The sequence below is a fragment of the Lethenteron reissneri genome, chromosome 29 (genome assembly GCF_015708825.2).
Source record: "Lethenteron reissneri isolate LAM-NWPU_2019-01 chromosome 29, ASM1570882v1, whole genome shotgun sequence".
Classification (NCBI taxonomy): Eukaryota; Metazoa; Chordata; class Hyperoartia; order Petromyzontiformes; family Petromyzontidae; genus Lethenteron; species Lethenteron reissneri.
The window spans coordinates 2583253-2609077 of NC_083807.1; the positions used below are offsets into that span (position 1 = coordinate 2583253).

Below are 25825 nucleotides of genomic sequence, written 5' to 3' on the forward strand. Positions count from 1 at the left end.
TTATTTGATTACTTCCCTTCTACGTGACTTTACCGAAAGAACCAAGAAGACAAATTGATTCTAAATGAAAAAGAAAAAAAATTCCCCTCCACATTTAGAATCGTGCGTTAAGAGTATGTGTCTGCTATAAATTCCCACGTCATGATAAGCCGCTTCGTTGAGCTATCATGTGTGATAGCCCGGTCGCTTCTGAAAAATATATATGTACGGCTCAGTGGGCCTTACCTGGTCAAATTGTTTAGTTAAAATTTTTGTTTCTTATGCATCCTCTTCCTATCAAACAGCCCCCCCCTCACTCCACGAACCCACGACGTCACTATCAATCGCACAAAGTTCCGAGTGCGTGGAGCGAAACGTCGGACGTCGCGCGGGGCATCGAGTGGCACGACCCGAAAAGTCATCGCAGAGCTACAACACCAACCCCCGCCCCCCCGCCCCCCTGCCCCCCCCCCCACGTAGTGGAATCACTCAAAAGACACTTCTTGGCAGAGCCCACCTCCCCAGGTCGCTTCTGAAAAAGAGTTGCGTAGCTCAGTGGGCCTCTAACCTTTGTAAAATTAAAATAGCTTCGTGTAAACTATGGGGACCTCATTTGCCAGTAAAAATATGATAATTGGTTCTTTACCCTTCTATCTGGCAACAAAACTGACACCTTTTTGCAAGGAGTCATGTTTGCATAGACCGCAATACCTGCAGTCATAATACAAACAAAAGAACATAACTCTGATAATGTGCACTGTCCTTGAAGTTGATTGGTCCACACCCGAGACAGCTTTCCTTCGAGCCTAGTCTCATATGGGTTGGACCAGATGACGCCAGATGACGCCTTTTGGCGTCATCTGGTCCAACCCATATGAGACTAGGCTCGAAGGAAAGCTGTCTCGGGTGTGGACCAATCAACTTCAAGGACAGTGCACATTATCAGAGTTATGTTCTTTTGTTTGTATTATGACTGCAGGTATTGCGGTCTATGCAAACATGACTCCTTGCAAAAAGGTGTCAGTTTGTTGCCAGATAGAAGGGTAAAGAACCAATTATCAGCTTCGTGTAAGTTTAGGATATTTACTTGTGTGGGGTGTCCAGCATGCGCTGCAGGCTCCTGCCGTGATGCGTTGCGGGCAGCCCCAGTGTGGGAGGTGCTGCCCGAGCGGTCTGGCTGCTGCCTCGTTGCTCCAAGGTCACGGCAAACCTCCCTCGCCTGTCCCCATCGCCACCTCGGTAAAGTCACGGCGCGCTGCTCCGCACTCTAAACGAGGTGCCCAACAAAGGGCCACCCCCCTACGCCGGCGCGTGGTGGTGTCGCCTCGATATGTCACGGCGCGGCGCGTGTCACAACAACCAAACAACAACAATAACAACAACAACAGCCGCCGTGTAGCGAAATACCCCCAACGGCAGAAGATCCCCCCTGGGGTTTTATCTTCCCACCGAAGCTGCTCATGGTCCACCCTGAATCGCATCCCACTGCGAAAACCGTGGCAGCAGATGCGGATACCTGACGACGCACAAATGGAATATTTTTTTTTAAAACTCTCCAAGTGTTAGCGGTGCGGCTGTGTGTCACCCAGAACAGAGACCGCAACAACGCAATGTCCGATCCACAAATGCGAAGGAGGACACGATTGTCCCAGGGACGCCACTCCGCTGCTCCTGCTGACGCCGGCGCTCCTTATTTCTCTCCGCCGCTTATCTTGAGCCGTGTAGTGCCGGACTAAGCTAGTGCGGGGCCTGTAGCATACGTTATGAAGGGGCCCTAAATTAAAAATAAAACACGTAAATATTAAAACACAAATGTTAAACTTGCATAGTAAAGTAATTGTATTTTTTTTATTTGCTATCCAGCCAAATAATACAAAAAAATCGCTAACCTTAAACACCCAGTCGTTCATACAAGTTGAAGGCAGTATGGTACTATAGTAATAGAGCAAGTGCCGATTCACTGAAAGCATTTAGCAGCGGGGCCCTTGAAAGTGCGGGGCCCGTAGCGTGTGTAGCTACTTTTGCTACGAGGATAATCCGGCACTGGAGCCGTGCATCTTCCCTTCTGCGTTCCTTATTTTTGTCACTCGTTTTAACATCGACTGTCTATCTCCCTTCCCATTCATTAAATCCAGAAAGGCAAATGCAACCCTAACGTGTTACGGACGGAGGGAGTTTGAGACAAATACCTGCCATTTGGCCTTAGGGCTAAAGAAGCAGTCAAACTCTCATCAAATAAATTGACCGAAACCTCTCCAATGCCGCAAGACTCTCCATTAAAAACGAGTCGGTGAGATTGAAGAGGCTTTCCCTCGATAACTAAATGGCATCACAATGCAGCAATTCCGCTCGAGATTGTAAACCGCGCAATATAATGTCGAGGCTCTTCCAGAAAATGTGCAAGTCTCGCCGCGCGCGAAGCTCATTCGCAGTTTCCGCTCAGCAGCGCGCCGCTCGACAAAACGCTTGAAGCCGCACGCGGCAAACGAGATGGCCAAATCGAGAGTACGAGACCCTGTGCGTTCTCTAATTGGATCATTGACGTTCGTCCTTGTGCAGGCGTGCGCGTGTGTGTGGGTGGCAGCAAATATAAACGGCGCAACAAAATACGGCCGCCTCTACCGTCACGAGCCGTCGTCGCGAACCGTCGCACGGAGATGGTTGCGACGACGACTTCGATCCATGTACGTTGGGGGCGAGCCGGGGGACAGACCTACGTCACTAATTAAGGCGACAACTGCACACAGACACAGCCCAGAGAGACTCCTTGGGGCAAGCGCTGTTTGCGAGCGCCTCGTGAAGGCCTGGAACGGTACGTGAGGCGGTGGGTGGCCAGCACCACGTCCGACCGCCTTCGTCTACCCAGTAGCGATGCTTATATACCTCACCGCGTACTCATTTGAGGCTGGGTCAACCTAGTAGAGGCTCAGGACCGGTTAAAATAATCGCCACCGATGTTGGCCGTGAGCGGGAATCGAACTCGGGTCGTCCAGGTTCGTAGCGCAGCACGCTAACCGCTACAACTACCGCTCCCTACTACACACACACACACTGACGTGTACACGCAAAGACACACGCGTATACACACACGTATACACACCCACGTAAACACATCCACGTATATACACACACACATACACAACTCCCCTCGCCACGCGCGTGATTAGCGTTGCTGTGCACGAAGCACGCCTCTTCCATCGGCTCCTCGCTCGCGCAGGCGATGATGCCTCCTTGTGGGTAAGCGCCACAGCGGGGCCGCGTCGGGGGTTCTGCTGCCCTTCTGGGAGCAGCGTGTGGGGGCGACCGCACTATCTATAGAGGTCTGAGTATCGAGCCCAAACAAAGAGTATTTCATGTGAATTGAAACCGACCAGGCGGCTAGGAAATAATGACGAAGCAGCTATTATGCGATTCCTGGTTTGGGGGGCTGAATCAGCCTATCATCCCTCAGGGGTCGGTAAAATTAAACCACTCTGTGGGGACGTCAACAGTCGTCGTCTTATATAGAGGCTCTTTGCCGCCATAGGAATGTGGAAATTCCATCATTAGCTTCAGGGCTATTAACAGGAGGTGAACACTGAATCGGTGCTTATTTAGCAATAAATCACTCCGACTTTTTCTTGGTCGTTCGTATCCTGCTGCGTTGTGATTTCACGCCTCTGCAGCTGCCTACGGCTGTCCGCTCTCTCAACTTCAACTCACCCAAGCCACAAAACCCACTCACCCACTCGTAGCTCATCGCTCACGACACTCACCCACACTCACCGACTCTCACCCAGCCACCCGCGTCGCCTACTCCTCCTTTCACCCACTCACCCTCCCACTCACCCTCCCACTCACCCACTCCTCCCTGCCACTCACTCACCACCGCAATGATTTTCCTTGCACAGTTATTAAGTACAACTCAGTAGTGGGTGGGGGGAGTTATATATATATATAACAACGAAAATGTGATTACCATCGAAAAAATTGCATTAAATTCGAGAAATTGCATTCAATTTCTCGATGTTATGGATGTTCGCACCAGCTCTATTGGTGGTCCATAATAGAGGTTTTTGGGTTAGATCGCGAAAATATGAATGTGTCATTAAACCCGCCACCACCCGGCACAGCCAATTAGTAAGCTTTGTCGCCTAAACAAAACGCGTGGTATATTTTAACGCGTTCTCACCTCCCCCCAAAACAAACCCATCTATTATGGATACTATTGGTGGCGTAAGCCTCCTGCTACTACGAGGAGTTGAACTCTGTGGCTGGTGTTCGTGCCGGGTTGCTTCCACCATCCATCCCCACTGCACACCACGCACGCACAGAGGCCGCTGCATTTGTAGCTGCACTCCGCATGTGGAGGAGAGAGGGGGGGGGGGGAAACATTGCGTATTGGGTGTATGGGGAAGAGCTGGAGGTGGCGAGGGGAAGGGGGGAATGACTATCGTTAGGTGTTGTTGTTGTTGTTTGTCGTTGTTGTCGCACCCCTCGGTACAGCCCACCCACTCATTCGCCAGATCAGCCGATTCGCTGAGTCACTCGCGCACCTGTGTATGCACGCGCCCACTCAAGGGCCCCAACCTGCCCACCACCCCTCGACGCCGCACAACTGCCCACTGACTCGCGCACGCACGTGCCCATCACAACCACCTGCTCGCCTATTCACTTGCCAATTCACCTGCTTATCCGCGTGCATGTCCTCGAAGACAAAGATCCCCCGTATTGCATTCACAGGTGTCTTGGGGAAAGTGCCGTTAGCGAGCATCCTATGAAGGTGCTGCACGGTACACGAATGGATGAGTCTTTGCCTCCCCAACGGCGATGTTTACACACCGCACCAGATACTCATTTGAGGCCGAGTCCACCTAGGAGGAGGCCCAGGATCGGTTCAGATAATCGTCACCGGTGTTGGTGGCCGTGAACTGGAATCGAGATCGGTTCGCCGGGTTCGAAGCGCAGCGTAGCGCTACCGACTCACGCACGTGGCCAGCCAAATCACCTGCCCACCTATATTCTTGGTTCTTTCGGTAAAGTCACGTAAAAAGGAAATAATGAAATAATATAAAACAATAAAAATTATCACGACGTTTCGACGCAACACAAGCAATCATCATCAGGTGTGAAATCCACAGAAAGAAAATTTAAAAATTAGAAAAAAGTGGCGGTTTGTCCTAACGTCAGCACCACAGACAGCGATTTGGCAGATGGCCAGACGGACGAGTCCATCTATGTTCTATATATATGTTTTATATTTATATTATTTTATTATTTCCCTTCTACGTGACTTTACAGAAAGAACCAAGAATATGAATCCCTGCAGTCACGAAAGCTGTAAATCGAAATTCACCTGCTCAACTGTTCACTGGCTCATCCACTCATCCACCTGCCTATCCGCTCACACGCGCACACACCCATCCACTCATTCGCTCGATCACTTCACCTCACCCAAACCACCTACCCAACAACCCACCCACCCCTCCTAGCTCACTACACTCACCCGCTCACCCTCGTGCCTGCTCATCTTTTTCATCCCGCCACCCACTCATTCTCTCGCTCACTCACCCTGCCATTCACCGCGGGAATTATTTTTCTCGCACAGTTATTTAATAAAACTCACTGACGGTTGGGTGGGTGGTGGTGATATGTATATATGAGAAAAACAACAAATGTTTCATTACCGTCGAGAAATTGCATTCACCAGCTGCTGTGAGCAACACGCGCCACGCTCACACAGCGCCGCAAGTCTCCGAGCGAGCGATGGCTCACTCGATGAATCGTGTCACTCTTCCTTTCTTGCCGTTCCAAACCCCGTGACCTTGGGGCAAGTGCCGCTGTTTCCCGATCCAACCCCCGTGACCTTGAAAGAGAAGGCGAGGGAGGGATGGAGGGGTCAGTAAGGGGGATCGTTATCCCCCATCTCTCTGCACCCCGGCGCCATTTGTCATTCTGCCATCACATCCGGGGGGTGAAGGGGGGGGGGGTTCTTTTAGTAACCGGGGGCAGCGGGGGAGTTGTGAGCGAGTTTCTTCGTAGGATCTCCGAAGACAGCTGAGATGACTTCGTAGTACCCTTGGACTAACATCGAGGGTCCATATACTTATACAGTTACCCACAAATTTTGGCACATTTTTACAAACAATTCACAAACTGACATTGGACCCATCGACTTACACAGCACCCAGGGCCGTATAAAGGACCCACATACCCTCATAAAACCCACAAACCAACACATGACCCATATAGTTACATATCACCTATAGACGCACACGTGACTTACAGAATCACATAGAGCCCATCGACTCACATCGGGCCCATGAAACTCAAATAGACCAACGAATCATGTGTCACTCGAAGACCTACTGAGGACTCATAAACTCCCATAGGGCCCACACAATTCACATAGAACCCATAGACTCGCATAGAACCCATATATTCAAATATGACTCACAGATTAACACAGCGCCTGGCGGTGTGGGGGTGGGGGGGAGACCAAGGATACGACAGCTGCTGTCGAGAGCGAGGAGAGAAGTGGGGGGCGGGGGGGGCAGGTGGGGTGAGGGCTGTGACAGGAGGGGATTGCTGGGGGGGGGGGGGGGTTGGTGTTGGAGTGTTGGGTGCAGTGTTGAGTTGATAGCTCGCGCTTCGCGTGACTTGGAGGAGTTTGAAAGGTGACGGCCTTCGTCCATTGGTGGATTGAGAATGGCTGTAATGTTCAACTCAAGTTGTCTAAAAAACACGCTTTAATTAAATGTACCGTACAAGTAATGGCAGAACTCCACGACTCCAAGAGGTGGCCCCGAAGCTTGCCATAACGTAAGGGGCCGTGGTGATTTACAGCCAACGTCAGTTGAGCGTGGACAATTAGACCCACGCCGAAAAAAGAATGTCAAAAAATACGTTTTTTAATGATAGAATATAGTATTGTAATCAGTAAGACATACGTATACCAAATTTGCAGTCGATACCACATTGGGAAGTGGGTTACAATTGAGTTACAAGATTTGAGGATACAACAACAGACAGAGTGAGTTAATAGAAAGCGTGTAATATTGGAAGCACGTGGGGGGGGGGGGGGGCGCATGGTACAACCCAAGGACGGACTCTGCAAGGGTGGTCGTGGCCACGCAGGTGACCGCCTGCAATCCAGCACACCGTGGGGTCAGTAGCGAGGGTTGGTGGGTCACCGCACAGATGCTGGGAAATCTCCCTTCCCCGCGAGCGTTGAGGTCGGAGCCAGAGGTCGCAGCCGGGTACCCGATACCCGTACCCTACCCGATACCCGGCTACCCGTACCCGGCGGGGTACGGGTACCCGTTTGCGACCCTGGTGCGGCCGGGTACGGGTACGGGTAAGCCGTGAGTCACTGGTGAGTCACCGTTTGTCACTCATTTCCCAACGTCTTGTCTCTTCCCACAATTCAAGTTCCTAAAATGAACCCACCCGCGCCTGCAACATGGCTTCATCCCAGAGGTCACAATCAGGTAGCCGATACCCGTACCCTACCCGTACCCGGCCGGGTACGGGTAGGGTACGGGTACGGTCGGGTACGGGTACGGGTAGCCGTTTGCGACCCTGGTGCCGCCGGGTACGGGTAAGGAATCTAAACCCGTTTGCGACCTTTGGTCGGAGCCGAACGGCGGCTCGGCGGGAGCAGGCGGCACAGCGAGCGTGTGTGCTCGCACCTGTTCCGTCAGCACGGGATCGAGTGTTGCCTCCTCGCACACTGGTAAACCTTGTTTGATTGCCTGGCGCATCGAGACATATCGGTGCGAATGCACAGTCAGCCTCGGCTCAGCCTGCGCACTCGCCCGGCTCTCGCAGCGTCCAAATAGAGATGCAGAGGAAATAATCCTCGTTCAATCCTAAATCCTTCTCCCACCCCCCCTTCCCCCCCTCCTAGCATCTATTTTAAGATTGCCAAGATGTTAATATTAAGGAAACAGCAGGCGTAAGGATTTCCGAATTCAATATGATTATATAATGTGCTTTTTCTCGGGAAGCCTCATTGAGTCTCAAGACGAACAAACGAAGGGATTTGACGATCGTATATGAACCACACTCGCATTCATGATAACAAAAAAACACCGTGCAAATTTAACGAGAGCATGAGGACGCCCGCAATGGTTCGGCTCGGTGTAAGTTGAGCTCCACATTTTAGTCTAACAGCGACATCAACAGCACGTGAGTCGAACCAGAGAGTCCACGCATCGTGGGGCCGAGAGGCGCCAGGAAGGCGTTGGGACAGCCGACAGCTCGGGGTCACACCCTGCGGGTCACAGCCACGGGGTCACAGCCTCTGGGTCACAGCCTCTGGGTCACAGCTCGGGGTCAGATCCGCAGGGTCAGAGACTTGGGGTCACAGCTCCGGGTCACAGCTCGGGGTCACAGCTGGGGGTCGGAGCCTCGGGGTCAAAGCCTCGGTCAAAGCCTCGGGGTCACAGCTCGGGGTCACAGCTCGGGGTCAGATCCGCAGGGTCAGAGACTCGGGGTCACAGCCTCGGGGTCACACCCTCTGGGTCACAGCTGGGGGTCACAGCCTCGGGGTCACAGCCTCGGGGTCACAGCCTCGGGGTCACAGCTCGGGGTCAGATCCGCAGGGTCAGAGGCTCGGGACCACAGCTCGGGGTCAGAGCCTCGGGGTCAAGTCCCGCGATATGAAGGAATCCGTGAAGGGGGGGGGGGAGGGCCTGTGGGGAACGCTGGAGATTAAATCGAGTGAGGTATTGGAAGCGAGCGACAAACGCAGCAGCGTGGGGAGATAGTGGGAGCGGGATTCTCATCCAGCTCTGGATATAGAATGATGATGATGAGCAATGATGGTAATTTCTGCTGCTGCCGCTGACGATGGTGCTGTTGTTGATGATTGTACTTCTGCAGCTGCCGCTGACGATACCGATGAGATTGTGCCGTTGATTCTGCCGTAGCTGCTGCTGCTGCTGCAGTTGCTGATAATGACGCCGATGATTTGTGTTGCTCTTGACGATTAATCCGCTTAATTGACTCATTGTGCCAGCTCAACTCGGGGATGAATTGTCGCGATTCAGGTCCGCGATACAGGAATCGATCATTTATCTCGTTTTTATCGTCCGCTTTGCATTTATAATTATTTTACTCTCTTTCGTGCAGTATTGTTTGCTCAGTGAGACTAAATGTAACGTCGTCATTATCATTGGCATAACGTTTAAAATCTCGATTCTTACATAGCTTCAAGTTTCGATATGTCATCATTTTGGCTGCTCAGTGGCTTCATATTCGGTGTGGCTCTTTGATCACTGGACATCTGTGAAAAAAAACTTCATAGCTAATCGAATTCCTCCAGTATAAATACATATTCAGATTCTGATCAATGTGGCCGGTTTTCACAATGGCAAGCCCCTAATAGCAGCAACAACAAAAAACCCCACAACATTCGCACAACTGCTTTCAATTACATTTCACCGTCTTCGCGAGAAAGTCACAGTGGCAGCCCAGCGCAGCCCTTGAGACGACGAAGCAGAGACGTGCGTGCACACGTGCAGACAAACATACGGGGATGGACAAAGATAAAGATCCCCCGTATAGCCTTAACAGACTGTAGGGGCAAGTGCTGTTAGCGAGCACCTATGAAGGCCGGAACGGCACACGAGGGGGTTGGGTGGCCAGCGCCACGCCCGACCGCCTTTGTCTCCCTATCGGCGATGTTTACATACCGCACCAGGTACCCATTTGAGGCTGAGTCGACCTAGGGGAGGCCCAGGACCGGTTCAGATAATCGTCACTGGTGTTTGCCGTGAGCGGGAATCGAACCCGGGTCGCCAGGTTCGTAGTGCAGCGCGCTATCCACTACACTACCGCTCCCCTAACGGGGATGGACACACACGGATGCACACGCGGATTTCGCAGACCAGGGAGGCTGCTGGCAGCATCCTTCGGATATGGAACTGCGTGCGGGTGGCTCTTTGGCTTATCCCTCCCCCCCCACCCCCTTGCGGGCAGCCGTTAAACAAAAAAAACTTTAATCTTAAACGTAATTTCACGTAAAGATAATCGATTAAATATGGCAGGGAATGAGTCACTATGGAATGTCTTGGTGACAACAAAAATGTACAACAGTTCTAGATTTGAAGCTTTCGTGACTGCAAGTATTCATATTCTTAGGTTTTTTCGGTAAAGTCACGTTGGTAAAATTTTTTAATTAAAATTAATAAAATTTAAATAAAAATAAAATAAAAATCATGACGTTTCGGAGGCACGTTTCGGAAGCTTGTGTTGCCTCCGAAACGTCGTGATTTATATTTTATTTTTATTTTACTTTTATTAATTTTATTTTTTTACCTACGTGACTTCACCGAAAAAACCTAAGAAAATGTACAACAGTCAAATCGTATTGTTGAAGTTTTAGCAAAGTTTTGGGGTGGACACACACACGCGAAATAGACTCAATTTAATCAATCGCCTATTTTGTTTATTTAAGTCAGAATTTGTTTGTCATCTGCTGTATATCTGCTACTGCGCGTTGTGTACAAGCGGCTCTGCGTGCGATGCGTCTCACGAACTATTTTGGCCAAAGACAAAAACGAAAACAACGCGGGCGGACGGTGCAGCTGTCGTGATAAGAATAAACAAACAAACAAAAAACAAACGCCCAGGCGCGTTATTATCGCTATGCGCTTCTTTCCGTCGCGTGCGACGTCGTGAGAATCACCGCGGAGGCAATCACCGCGGGCAGGCGGCGTTCGGGGTGACGGACAGCGGACGCCCAGACGTTCAAGTTCAAGTTCATTTATTAGGTATAGCCCTGTGAGCCATTCGGCTCTTGAATCGGGTGCAACCGCAACAAACAAAAAAACAAAACCATGAACAAAAAAACATCTTAAAGTGATTTACACCATTGGTACCTCATTTGCCAGTAAAAAATATGATAATTGTTTTTTTTACCCTTTTATCTGGCAACAAAACGGACACCTTTTTTTGGCGTCATCTGGTCCAACCCATGTGAGACTAGGCTCTAAGGAAAGCTGTCTCGGGTGTGGACCAATCAACTTCAAGGACAGTGCATACATTATCAGAGTTATGTTTTTTGTTTGCATTATGACTGCAGGTATTGTGGTCTATGCAAACATGACTCCTCGTAAAAAAGGTGTCCGTTTTGTTGCCAGATAAAAGGGTAAAAAAAACAATTATCATCTTAAAGTGACTATGTGCAAACAGAAAATCCAATAAAAAGCACCGTACACCAACACTTTGTGCACGTGAAGCGGTCGCCGGGGCTTTGGCTGGGACGTCGCGGCTCTGCCAGAGACAGAATCGCGCACGGCCCAAGAATACGCACGGGGTGGGGGTGGGGGGGCATGGGATGGGAGGGGGGGCAGGGGATGGGAGGGGGGGCAGGGGATGGGAGGGGGAGCATGGGATGGGATGGGAGGGGGGGCAGGGGATGGGAGGGGGGCGTTGGAGGTGCAGAATCCCCCCCCCTGCTTTCCTCCCACCTCCTCCCGGTTTGTAAGTCGTGGTTAATGCCACTGGGTGCTCTAATTATAACTCGCGCCGGTGAAAAACACCGGGGCTCGGAAATCTGCGGGGCTTCTGGTGCCCGGGGAATAAAATAGCCGCGGCGCTTCACGGTTGACGTCAATGTAATCGCATTACCGTCAGTATCACCATCATTACGATCATGATTGCAATGATCGTCACGATCATGATGAGCATCATCGTGATCAGGGGGTCAGGCAACCAAAATAGTAAGAGACATTTTGTTTTTTATTCGGTAAAAAATTAATGTAATTCCACATCTCAAGAGCGGCAATGCACTATGCGGTGAATACGAAACGGTGGTCCTGCATAAATAAATTAATAAAGAAGGCAGTCCTTAACGAGTCTCGTGCCAACCCCAGATCAAGATCGTTGTCATAAACACATTCCTGCGGAGGGAGCTGGTAGGAACGTTGGGTTGCTCGGTCAATGGCCAGGGTCAACGGCGGCGTGGTGTATTCCGCAAATATGCCCGACTTGTGAGGGCGGGAACAAGCCGGCGTGAGTAGATTAAACGTTGCGTTTTATAAGGGCACCACGGGGTGACCAGCCCCTCCCACCCAGCCCCACCCCTCCCACCCCCCACCCAGCTCCACCCTCCCCACCCAGCCCCTCCCTGCACGACGGACGGACGGACACAATAATCCCCTGTGGGCTGGTGTAACCAGGAGGTTCCTACTAGTATCATCATGCTAAGACGGACATCGCTGTTGTCTTCATCATCATAATTGTCATAGTAATGATCACCATTGTCATCATCATCATCATTGTCATCGTAATGATCACCATTGTCATCATCATCATTGCTGCTGTAATCATCAATGGCCCTTCTTCATGTACGTGCCATGAAGAAGGTTACTTACCTGAAACGTTACCTGTATATTTAGTTTCTTTACAGGCAGTGTTATCGAGGAATGCGTTGATCTTTTTGTTGTTAAATTAAAACCACGTTAGGGCGAGACACGGAATAAAACGAGACAAAACAGCAACGTAATATAATTAGAGCTCGCTGTCAATCGACTGCTGGATGAAGACCTCACCCGTGCGCCTTATCTGTCGAGGGATTTATCTGACCGGTGCGCTGCAAGCCTCCGCCAATCGATAAACCCCAAATCGTCCCCACTACGGGATCCGGCTCTCATGACAACCGAGGGCTTGTGCACAGAGCCGACGCTCGCTCGCTCGCTCCCTTCCTTCGGATTACGAACGCTTCCTCCTCCTCCTCCTCACGCCACGGAATTCCGCGTCGGTCGGGCGATTTTAGGAGGCTCTCAGTCTCACGGCACCACCGCAGTCTGCGAGGCTCAACCGTGACACGGGAAAATAGGCGGCCCCGCCGTGCTGGCAAGAGGGCAACTGCCTCGCCTGGTATACGGGAGGTCGTGGGTTTGTGCCCGACCCGGAACGCCTGCTGCTGCTGTATAGTCTGGGGCTTGCGTGTTCATCCCGTTGTCGCGTGGTTTTTCCCTCCACATTTAGAAAAAATGCGTTTCGAGTTTTTGGCTGTTATAAATGTCCACGCGACGACGATGATACTGATGATGCTGATGATGATTCTGATGATGCTGATGATGATGATGCTGATGATGCTGATGATGATGCTGATGATGATGCTACGCCACTTGGTTGAGCTATCATTCGTGAAGTGCAGGTCACTTCTGAAAAAAAGAGCCACATAGCTCGAGTGGACGGTACCTGGTGAACAAACGAATGTTTTCGTCGTCGAGTTTAAGTTTAGAAACCACCGAACCTGCCTCGGCCAAACCGGGACGAGCAGTGGCCTCATCTCGTCCACCCTGCCCACGGCCACGCCGCGTCCTGTTTGTCCGTAGCGAACGCTCACCGCGAAGGGCGGCACGTCAAATCGGTCCACGCCGCTTTACCTCCCGCCAAATCCGTCCTGCGATAAGCGAACCGCGTTCCCACGAATGGCCCCGCCGGGTTGCGGCAAATCGGATTTGTCCGCGGCTCAGGATTTGGTTATTTTCGTTGTCGCGGTGGCGGCGGGCACGCGCGTGCCTGGTCACGGCAGCGGTGGTGGGTGGGTGGGTAGGTGGGTTGGTGGGTGGGTGGATGGGTGGGTGGGTGGACGGGTGGATGGGTGGACGGGTGGATGGGTGGACGGGTGGATGGGTGGATTGGTGGGTGGGTGGATTGGTGGGTGGGTGGATGGGTGGATGGGTGGATGGGTGGGTGGGTGGGTGGATGGATGGATGGGTGGGTAGGTGGGTAGGTGGATGGATGGATGGATGGGTGGGTGGATGGGTGGGTGGATGGGTGGGTGGGTGGATGGGTGGGTGGGTGGATGGGTGGGTGGGTGGGTGGATGGGTGGGTGGATGGGTGGGTGGGTGGATGGATGGGTGGGTAGGTGGATGGGTGGGTGCCCCGAGACGGGAGGTTGGAAAGGGTGAAGCCCTGCAATTGATTTGCTCGCGAACGGCTGTCCGCTTCCACTAAGCTGCCGAAGTAAATCCCCTCCCCCGAATGGTATTTTGGTCGACGCTTTAAACACTGACAAGACACGCGTCGGAGCAGCCATACGTCAGCCTAGCCAACGTGACCTTGCTCGTGTAGGCTGACCTGGTGGACACATTTACGTTGAGGCTGGGCGGAGCCGGGCTGGGTCACTCTTGTCCTGGGACGGAGACGCTGAGATTATAAATAGAGGGCGTGTTGCTGTCCAGCAACCGAGTGGATTACATTCGTATATTTAATCTACCCCTATCCCGCCTCTCCTATCCCCTCCCTGAACCCTTATCCCTCCCCCCCACCTATTCCCCCCCACCCCGCCAAACCAGACTGATTACAAGCGATGTTGTAAATTTTATGCCAAAAAAATGTAATCACCCAGCTGTATGTGTCACTCATACCATGTTGTCTGTATGTATCACTAATACCGTGTTATTTGTCCATACAAGCGGGTGTATTTTAAAAGTACACATTCGTTTCTTTACTTCCATTTCGCGTGACGCGTTTGCCTTCGTGAACCTTTAAAGTGATGTATGTACATTATGTATATACACACAGAGTGTGTACGGTATTTGACGAATGTAATCCGCTCAGAGTAGCTGAGACAGTTGTTCCATAAGGTGAATCGTCCTGTTCCATATTCATAATAATAATAATAATGCCCCAAACTTATCCAGAAAAGCCTCGCAGAGCCATTGAGACTCTTATTCCTCTTCATGAGGTTTCCTGCTTTGGGATGAGCAGACTCGGAGAATCTGGAGAAAACCCCATCGCACACACGAGCGAGATTGACTCTCAAAGCCCTACACAGACGGGTTCACGAACCCACTTGCTGTACTGCAACCTCGTGGCCCCACCTTGCAGCACAGCGCGATCCGTCAACCCTCACATCCGAAGTGCTGTATATCTCTTTGTAACTCTGCAGCTTGTACGTTTGTATGCGAGTCTATGGGTCTCTGTTTACGTCTACGGATCACGTAAGTGTATATGGATCTGTGGGCCTCTATGTAGGTCTGTGGATCTCTATGTAAGACGGTAGATCTCCAAGTATGGATAATGATAGAAATAAAATAATCAATCACGACGTTTCGGGCGCAACACAAGCGTCCGTCATCAGGTGGGACAACCACAGCAAGAAACAAATGCTGTTTCTTGTTTCTTGCTGGGGTTGTCCCACCTGATGACGGACGCTTGTGTTGCGCCCGAAACGTCGTGATTTATTATTTTAGTTATATAATGTCTATTATTTTATTATTTATTTTTATTTTTTTATTTTTACCTACGTGACTTTACCGAAAAAACCTAAGAGTATGAATCCTTGCAGTCACGAAAGCTTCAAATCTAGAATATGTTTCGATTTAAAGCTTTCTTGACTGCAGGGATTCATCTTCTTGGTTCTTTCGGTAAAGTCACGTAGAAGGGAAATAATAAAATAATAAAAATAAAACATAACAAAATAATTCTCACGACGTTTCGGAGGCAACACAAGCTTCCGTCTTCAGGTGGAACCGTCACCGAAAGAACCAAGAAGATGAATCTAGAATATGGATAATTGATTGGAGTAACAAAGAGTAGGCACAGAATAGCAGCAATAATCGGATTCTTGGCTTCGAAGATTTAATTGAAACCAGTTTGACATCACAGATATTGAAATCTCGTGGGAATGCAATAACTGTGTTGTTGGCAGTTGTTGTCAAATAAATGGGGTTGTCAGATTACCCCAAACCTGGCCCTACTTTCTGTTAAGCTGGAGCCAGCCCAGGCCTGTCTCTCTGGCTCTACATCATGCTTAATTATAACTGCTGCCAGGTACGTGCGTTTTTTAAGTGTCTTTTGTATTTCCACTATTGACTAAAGGTCACGCAAAAATAAATTAACTCTTAAAATAGAAAGTAGTGGGAAATAATGCGTGGCGTTAATAAATAATGAGATAAATAAGTAAACGTAGATAAAAGCCTACGTGAATAAAACTGCTGCTGCTGCTGTGGAAGAGCTTCTGGCTGGAAACCTTCCCACGCACTTAGGCCACTCCGGGCAGCCGGCGTGATATTCTCGGGCGATGAGCGAGTGACCTCATCATCACCACCACCACCGCCACCACCACCACCACCGCCGTCATCGTTAGCCCTGATCTATCCACTGATGGATGAAGGCCTCCCGGATGCGTCGCTCTCTCGCGCGGTAACGACCCATCGTCACGCACCTCCAGGCGGGCCGATTACAAAAGCTTCATAATTTTTTAAATATTTTAAATATGTTTTATATATTTTTTTATTCCCCCCCCCCCCTCCTTTAGCTGTCGTTCCTTTGTGAGTCTCCACCAACCGGCGGTCAACGCGCACCCGGCGATGTACCTTGCTTCAAACAAACAAACAAAACGTCGTTTGCCGAATTGTTTTTATTTTTTTCCAACTTTGGCTAAGAATCGTATAGCCGGCATATACCTGGAAGAGTGGACATGTGTGAAACTACTGGACATCTTAACACGTGGGTTTTTTGCGACCAATATTATCCATCGTAGAGGTTGGTTTGGGTGGGGGTTAGATCGCGTCTATTTATATTCACGCGATCAAAACCCCCCAATAAAACCTTACCTCTATGATGAATACTGGACATCTGTGAAAAAGTAAAACATAAATATTCTTAATTCCGATGATGAATTATAATTCCGATGACCAAAATATTTATTTTTACTTTTTCACAGAAGTCAAATTATCACTCGCACGAATCGATGCACGTACCAAATGTGTGTCCCTCGATGCGTCGTTTCGTGCGTCCTTACTGACGCGTGGGGGTTTCCTCGCTTGTGCCGTGTGGCTCCCACGGGGAGGAGGGTGGGCGCTTTCGCGTTTGCACCGCATTGTGCTCGCCACGACGTCCGCAACGATTTCGCTACCACGTGCAGGGAGCATTGTGAGTGCCTCGGGGGCTTTTTCGGGTTGGGTGCTTCCAGGCACGCGGAGCGAAATGCCGGACATTTCACCAAGCAACATCGGAGAGCTGATCATTGTGCCGTATTTATTTGTTTGTGTTTTTTAGTGAGAATGTCCATCGCCTGGCACGTTGATGCTGCTACACACCTCTCTGTTGTACGGCGGCGATAATTGATAAATGCGATGAGTTCGTCTGGATTTGTGCTCTGGCAACGCCGCCCAACCGTAGCCCCATAAATCACGTGCGACCTACTCAGCGCGAACGTTCACAAAATATTTCGCGGAGCCTCATTTCCATCTGCGCGCGGTCGCCCTCCTCGTCACAGGCTGGAAAATGTGATTGGTGGGTGGTCGGATGGCTCAGAGGTCAGAGCGACGAGCAGGCGTCGCCCAGACCCCCTCCCCTGGGCTTGAATCCCTCGCTTCAGCCACTGCCTGGGATTGATCTGGCTTCTCAAGTTTGGTGAGTGAGTTGATGGTCACAGCCCGACCGAGCCAACCGTGAGCCTCCCTCCCAACACGGGGAGGGTTGCCTTGCTCTGTGAGCGTCTAGAATGCTTTGTTCCTCTCATGCTCCTGCTGGGCATCTGTGGAAAAGAGCTTCACAGCTCATCGGATTCCTCCAGTATACATAGTCTGACATGGGCACAGATAGGGCCCATACCTACGAGGCAAAGATCCTTGCCTATAATCATCCGCCGGGTTCACCAGCATTTCTTCAAGCAAGCAAGCGAACCCGACTGCACTGACGAAACAGTGAGTGTCAAAACCTGTCCACAGTTTCCTTGTGTTGAACTGATGCTGCTGAAATCATGCGCTGCCGCACAAAGCTGTGTGGTTGTTGGGATGTGTAGGAAAAAAATATCAATTGTTTTTGTGAAGGGTCAGATGTGTGAAAGGGAGCGCTGTTTCTTTTGAAATACAGTCGGAAATTGTTTTAACGCTCACGATGCAATGTGGCATCTTTGGCTCTTTGTCATTCACCGCTGTACCATCACAAAACACCTTAATCTGGCAATACTATCCGTTGTTGAACACGTTCAAAATCAGAGGTAGTGCGGAGATTGGACCAACACCCTCCACACCTATTGTTGTTTATTGACTGCCCCAAAAATTATGGAATATTATATGTCGAATGATCCATTGGGCTCTATTTTAGGGGGTGGGTTGGGCATTCAATATATTCATCTCCACACCTCCGATAAGAATGGTTGGCTACGTGCGGTGCGAAAGAAAATCAACATCCACACATCCATCACCGTCATCACTTGCTCTCTCCCTGTGCTACAGAGAGCAATGTTCATCGCGTAATAAGTCAAACCAATCACTTAAATTCTCAGAGCTGAACATTATCGAAATTAATTGCAGTTAATTAATGAAATCAATTATCTACGTTAATGTAAACTAGGGTCTATTTTTTCTGTGCGATCATTTGTTGGCACGGGCCTTCTTAGACCTATCAGCTCAACTATGGTCGAGAGCTTTGGCGTAAATCACGGGCCACCGACACTTGGATTCAAACCCAGGTTGTCGGCGATGCTGGCTCGGCGCCCTTGACCTCTGACCCACCCAGCCACATCCCCCGATCGTGTCGCTGCTGCTGCTGCTGCCAGCTTCTGAGAAGTGCCGATCGCTGTCTCAAACGCTTGTGCAGAGCCCACGGGGCCCGCATTAAATTTCAAAACCGTCAGAAGCCTTTAAAGAGATGAAACTGCCTCGCTTACTTTATTGCACCCAAGCGCAAACCTTTATCCCTTTATTGTAGAGGTATATTTAGTTTACAATTGTGGCGGGTCCGGTGATGTTCCCAATATATTGTTGTTTAAATTTTTTTAAGGACAACTAGTTTGAAAAATTATAATAATATACGCCACTTTGTCGATCCACTGCTGGATGAAGGCCTTCCCACACCGTGTCGATCGTGGACGATCTTTGGCCATACTTGACCGTGCTGGTCAGTGGAGGTTGGTGAAGGGATGCGGCGGGTCAGGACCGGTGCAGATATCACGCGACCCAGCGACTGATGTGAGCCACCGCCGGGAATCCAACTCGGGCCGCAGTCCGCTAACCTCCAAAAATTCCAAAAACTCAATGCGTGTATCAATAACACTGCCCTGGAAGGAGGCAAATTGCGAGTGACATTTCGGGCAATGTCCTTCTTCAAAGCAGAGAGATAGAGGGAGCAGACAGAGTGGATAATTATATAATAATAATAATAACGATGACTAGGATAGTTTACGTTTATATGGTACTTGCTTAACTGCCACAGCAACTCAAAGCGACTTGCATCACATTTGCATCTCGAACATTTGAAGGGCACCTCTCAGTGGCAGCTGTCCCTGTGCGGCAAAAGGGCATTAGCCTGCCTCGAACCCGCACCTCCGATTAGCAAGGTTGGCCACGTATGGTGCGCAAGACGTTCAACACATACATACGTGCATAGATGTGTAATCCCATTTGAGTAGTTTGTGGATCATCTGTGGCCCTAATTTTGTCCTTTGAAAAAGTTCCATTGCCAGATAAGTCGCCTGTTTATATATTTATATTTTAAAGCCATATGGCGTTATTGACGAACACGTTGAGATTGTTTGTTATTTGTGATTGTGCACCGCTGCCAACGCAGTAGCAGCAGCAGCAAGCAGCATCACCAAATTAACTAAACATACTTTACTTTTTTTATTTGACTAGGTAAGGCCCACTGAGCTATGTAGCTCTTCTTTCAGAAACGACATGGCCACAAAATCTAGCTCAACGAAACGGCTTATCATCGTTGTGACATTTTAAGCAGCCAAATACTCGAAATACACGTTACTAAATGTGGAGTGGAAATTGGAGTACCCGGAGAAAAAATCCACGCGACCATGGGAAGAGAGACACGCAAACTCCAAACGCAGAACAGGCGTCGTGGTCGGGATCGAACGCACGATCATCCAGTATGCCAGGCGAGGTAGTTAACATCTCGCCACCGCGACTCATGAACATCCATAATCTCACGGATATCCACGAAAGCTCCTTCACGAATAGCCACGCGGCAGCCACGGTGCACCTCCGATTAGAACGGTTGGCTACGTACGGTGCAAAAGAAGTCCAACAAAGATCTATTTACGTCCATAATAGAGGGCTTTTGGGTTAGATCGCGTAAATTGTAACGTGTCGTTAAACCCGCCACCACCCGACACGGCCAATTAGTAAGGTTTGTCACGTGAACAAAACGTGCCAATTCGTTACTAGTTCAGCACACCGCTTGTGTGTTGGAGAGTAAACCCTCAACATTTATCATCATACGATGCGGATCTGTCTCTGCGCACGGCACCACGAGGCTTGGCGTCGCCCACCCAGGACACCAGCCTGTCGGACGGCATCACTGGACCTAGTGGCAGGGCTCTAGCGGCAGAGGAATAAGTCGCATTAAAAATGTATTCCATTCAGAAGCGTCGACCGCCTCTGGGGAGCTCAGTTGTGCACGCGGGTGTGTGGGTGTGTGCGCGCGTGCGTGCGGGTGCGTTGGTATGTTGGTCTGCGAGTGTGTTGGTATGTTGGTCTGCGAGTGTGTTGGTATGTTGGTCTGCGAGTGTGTTGGTATGTTGGTCTGCGAGTGCGTTGGTATGTTGGTCTGCGAGTGTGTTGGTATGTTGGTCTGCGAGTGCGTTGGTATGTTGGTCTGCGAGTGCGTTGGTATGTTGGTCTGCGAGTGCGTTGGTATGTTGGTCTGCGAGTGTGTTGGTATGTTGGTCTGCGAGTGCGTTGGTATGTTGGTCTGCGAGTGTGTTGGTATGTTGGTCTGCGAGTGCGTTGGTATGTTGGTCTGCGAGTGCGTTGGTATGTTGGTCTGCGAGTGCGTTGGTATGTTGGTCTGCGAGTGCGTTGGTATGTTGGTCTGCGAGTGCGTTGGTATGTTGGTCTGCGAGTGCGTTGGTATGTTGGTCTGCGAGTGCGTTGGTATGTTGGTCTGCGAGTGCGTTGGTATGTTGGTCTGCGAGTGCGTTGGTATGTTGGTCTGCGAGTGCGTTGGTATGTTGGTCTGCGAGTGCGTTGGTATGTTGGTCTGCGAGTGCGTTGGTATGTTGGTCTGCGAGTGCGTTGGTATGTTGGTCTGCGAGTGCGTTGGTATGTTGGTCTGCGAGTGCGTTGGTATGTTGGTCTGCGAGTGCGTTGGTATGTTGGTCTGCGAGTGCGTTGGTATGTTGGTCTGCGAGTGCGTTGGTATGTTGGTCTGCGAGTGCGTTGGTATGTTGGTCTGCGAGTGCGTTGGTATGTTGGTCTGCGAGTGTGTTGGCGTGTCGGCGTGTGGCGGTGTCGATGTGCGGGGAACGACAGCGTCGCGGTTAGCGCGGCGCTGCACTGCGCTACGAAACCCTGAGTTCGATTCCCGGCTCTCGGCCACCGCCAGTGACGATGATGTAAACCGGTCCTGGGTCTCAACCTAGGTCGACTCAGCCTCAAATGAGTACCCGATGCGGTGTGTAAACATCGCCACCGGAAGGACTTGGTTCCGGCACACACACACCCCTTGTGCCCTGACGGCCTTCGTAAGTTGCTCGCTAACACAGCAGTTGCCCCAACAGTCTAGAAACGGGCGACCTCTCTTGGATGTGTGGGTGGTGCAGGCATCGTATGTGTGTTGTGAAAAGCTGAGCTGCGGAGCAATGCTGAGAGACGTTAGGGGAAGAGGAGGGAGAGTACAGGGTGGGGGGGGCATGCGACTGCGTGCGCGCGTGACCACCACCGTTTCACTCTCGGCTCGACAGCTCCGGGGCACGCCGTGAACATGGACACGTGTAATCGTGTTCGTCGTTCATTGCGCCGTTGACATTTCGACGCAGATAAAAAAAAATCAAGCTTCGAATACTCAATCTGAGAATTGCCCCCCCCCCTCCCCACATCCATACCCACCCCTCTCTCTCCTTATCTCTGTGGCATGAAACGAGCAAAATAACAAAAAATTTGCCGGCGCGTCCGCTCTTCGCCGCCGTGCGGTCTCAAATGATGCCGAGCGGCGAGGAGGAGCCGCGTGACCTCTCGCGAAGCGTTGGTTGATGCCTCGCGGCTCGAAGAAGTGCCGCTAATCGATGTCTCAATCCAGCGCTCGCATTTCGGAGCCCCGGCGAATTTTTTTTTCACGCGTATACGGGTTAAAGTGTTACGAGAAAAGAACAACGCTTTAATTTTTTTTTATGCATTTAACCAGGTAAGGCCCACTGAGCTGAATAGCTCTTTTTCGGAAGCGGCTGGCCACAAATGATAGCTCAACAAAGTGGCGTATCATGGTGTGGAAATGAATAGCAGCCATAAACACAAAACGCTTGTTTTTAAATGTGGAGGGGAAAAGAGGAAGGTCCGGAGAAATATCCACGCGGTCACAAGGAGAACACGCAAACTCCAAATATACAGCAGGCGTCAGGGTCGCGATTGAACCCACGACCTCCTGCATACCAGGCGAGGGAGTTAACATCTCGCCACAATGGCGCCCGTGGCCTGATCGCGTGAAGCAAAGATCTAACTTACTTTTTTTCAGATTGTTATTGTTTACGCAATGAAAACATACGTTAGGCCTGCGCTTCGACACTTAAACTCACGAAACGACTGCTGTTGAGGAGCTTATTGCTAATAAAAGTCCATGATTTTTTTACTTTATGCTAACAACAATAACAAAAGTCAGTGTTTTTGCTCAAATGAGCATCTCGGCGGTACACATCTCCTGTTCTATCGTCTTTGAGCCAGTGGTGGAAATTCCACATTCCCCTGGTGGGGTGCGGTGAGTCTATCCATAGGACGACCACTGTCAGCTGCCCCACAAAGTGGTATTCAGTTTTATTGGGCCCAGAGGGATGATGGGCTGAGTCAATCCCCAACCAGGATTTGAACTCGTGACCTGATCACTCGACAGCTGCTCCACCGTTTAGGCTTCCAATATGAAAAAAAGACTTCCCATACAAAATTCCCATATAAAATTTCCATTTAAAAATACTTCCCAATTAAAATTCCCATATAAAACTACTTCTCATATAAAATTCCCATATACATTTCCCATTAAAAATTTACACCCTGAGCACAAAATACACAAAGCAACACGTGGATCTTGTTGGAGCTGCCATTCCACTATGTTTTACAAGTGCCTCTGGGAGTGAAGGCAAAGACAAAGATTCCCCGTATAGCCTGAACAGACTGCTGGGGCAAGTGCTGTAAGCGAGCACCTCTGAAGGCCGGCACGGCACACTAGGGGGTCGGTAGCCAGCACCACGCCCGGCCGCCTTTGTCTCCCTAGTGGCTGTGATTACACACCGCACTAGATACTCATATGACGCTGAGTCGACCTAGGGGAGGCCCTGGGCGGTTTCAGATCATCGTCATCGGTGTTTGCCGTGAGCGGGAAACGAACCCGGGCCGCCGGATTCGTAGCGCGGCGCTAACCGCTACACCACCGCTCCCCGCAAAGGCGCGTACCTACAATGGCAGACGCACCTTTAGCCTCGATAACCCAAGGCTCAGGATCAGGTGGCCTCGTGCACTCGCCAACGAAATAAGCCCGCAGTGTTTGACGTCCACCGTGCCGCTTTGGCGTTGCTCAGAACGTAACGATGCGGCGCCACCAATAGATGAAGCTCTATGGAGCCTCTCCAGAGCAGTACTTGGCCTACTCTTCCACGCTGGCCAGATTATTTTGTAATAGCTGTGAGTACCCACATTTTACCCCACCACACGTGACGTGCCGATCAACTGACTGTGGCGGGCAGGGAGGGGGGGGGGGTTAGGGGTACCCATCTACACTGCTGTGTGGACAGGGCTGCGGACTTGGGATTCAAGCAACTTGGCCCCAACGTTTCAACTGCCGCGCCGGGAGATCTAATTTGAACCGGCGACCTCCAGCGCACTGCTGACCAATCACGCCGCTGCAGCAGCAGCACACGCGTGTTGTGTTTACGTGGGCAGCAATTCCTCGTAACGCGCCGGGTGCATTCCGGAAAGAGTTCGCGCTGAGCGAAAACCGCGTGAAGCGGTGAATTACTGCTCCCGAATCAAGTTCGCACCATAAAGTCAGCCTGCAGTGATCCCGTGGCGGGAGAAAGAACGGGGGCGCCGTGGTGGCGAGATGTTAACTCCCTCGCCTGGTATGCAGGAGGTCGTGGGTTCGATCCCGTCCCTAATGCCTGTTGTGGGTCACGCTGCCCCCGTTACTGCATCATTCCGCAGGATGTATCGAACTGCTCAGTCGCGCAGCTCAAGAAAGTAGTTCGTCATCGCCAGCTCAGTAAGCGTGTTGTGCGAAACATTGTTCCTGAATTGAAGAACTGCGTAACAGCGAAAACTCATCGCATGAACACGCGTTAAGCGAACGACTTACCGTACTGTAACTCGCCAGTAAAAAAAAACAACCCCCATCCTCTGCCCTCTGCCTCCCCGTCTCCCCCCAAGGTGCTGGCGATCATCTCGATCCTCTTCATCGTGCTGTCCACCATCGCGCTGTCGCTCAACACGCTGCCCGACCTGCAGGAGACGGACGAGTACGGCAACGTGATGGACAACCCGAGCCTGGCGCACGTGGAGGCGGTGTGCATCGCGTGGTTCACCACCGAGTACATGCTGCGCTTCCTCTCCTCGCCCAGCAAGTGGAAGTTCTTCAAGGTGACGGCCGCAGCGTTGAAAATGTGTTTAACACTCTGCGAGGCTTGCCCGTGTAAATAATGGGTATTACTTACATGCGCAATCTGACCGCTGTTGCTTAGCGGGCTATTCATTGCTGATGGAAGAGCCTCCACCAGAGAGAAGTCTATGGTGGTAGTTGGTCCAGCATTGGATTAACTAGATGTGTTGGAAGAGGATAGATGAAGGCGATGATATGTTTGTTACATTTTATCATTTTCTAAATGTTATTTCAGTTGCACTGTCGATGTCGTAGTGTGAGACGAAGGGCTAATTTAGAACTCTCACAGAGCCGTGCATCACTCCACGTGTTAGATGATCAGTCCGTCGAAGGAGATCCTCAAAGAACTAAGTTCCCTTCAAGTGCCCCAGAACACACACTCTCTCGCCTGGTATACAGGAGGTCGTGAGTTCGGTCCCGACCCTGACACCTGAAAATTTGGAGTTTCTCTCCCCGTGGTCGCGTGGATTTTCCTCCGAGTCCTCTGGACGAGCCACTTCGTTGAACTATCGTTTGTGGATTGGTCGCTTTTAAATAAATAGCTCAGTGGGCCTTGCCTGGTCACATAGAAATAGAATAGAAAACAATATTTTCTCATATGCCCGGTTACAGAGACATCATTTGTCACAGACATGTTAAAAGCTCACAGCTGGAATGTTTTGCCAAGTTACATGAAAGAGCAAATCTAACACGATGGGGTAGTTTTTTTTTTCAGTCATTCGTGACCAGGTGATGCTGGATCAGTGGTTCTGACCTCTGACCCTAAACCAGCCACCTCTGTTTAGCGAAAATGTTATTTTGTACCAGGGAGGGGAGGGTGGGGAGGGGCTGGGTGTGGAGTGTGGGGCTGGGTGGGGGGTGGGAGGGGTGAGGCTGGGTCGGGGGAGGGGCTGGTCACCCCGTGGTGCCCTTATAAAACTCAACGTTTTACCTACTCACGCCGGCTTGTGCCCGCCCTCACAGTCGGCCATATTTGCGGAATACACCACGCCGCCGTTGACCCTGGCCATTGACCGAGCAACCCAACGTTCCTACCAGCTCCCTCCACATGAATGTGTTACGTGCACCGTTGAATTAACCAATACTCCTTTTGACCTTGGGAAGTCTCACTGGGTCTCAAGGTTTTGAAGGTCCTGCTGCATTGGGATCTTTGTCCAATGAATAAAGAAATGAGCGAGCGAGGAAACGGATCACCCGGAGAAAACCCAGCGCCACGCTAAATACGAGGGGGGGGGGGGGGGGAGTGGTGGGGGTGACACTAGAAGCTTCGCACAGACAGATTTAAGAATCCACTGTTGCGCT

At 50.7% G+C, this 25825-nt stretch overlaps 1 protein-coding gene across 1 annotated transcript in view; it reads left to right on the plus strand.

The window, feature by feature from the left end:
• The window catches only part of KCNB2 (potassium voltage-gated channel subfamily B member 2), a 101447-nt gene that overhangs the window by 73027 nt on the left and 2595 nt on the right, over positions 1-25825 (plus strand). The window contains exon 2 of the mRNA XM_061562331.1: positions 24295-24504. Coding sequence (XP_061418315.1) covers positions 24295-24504 — 210 coding nt within the window. The remainder of the gene's footprint in view (positions 1-24294; positions 24505-25825) is intronic.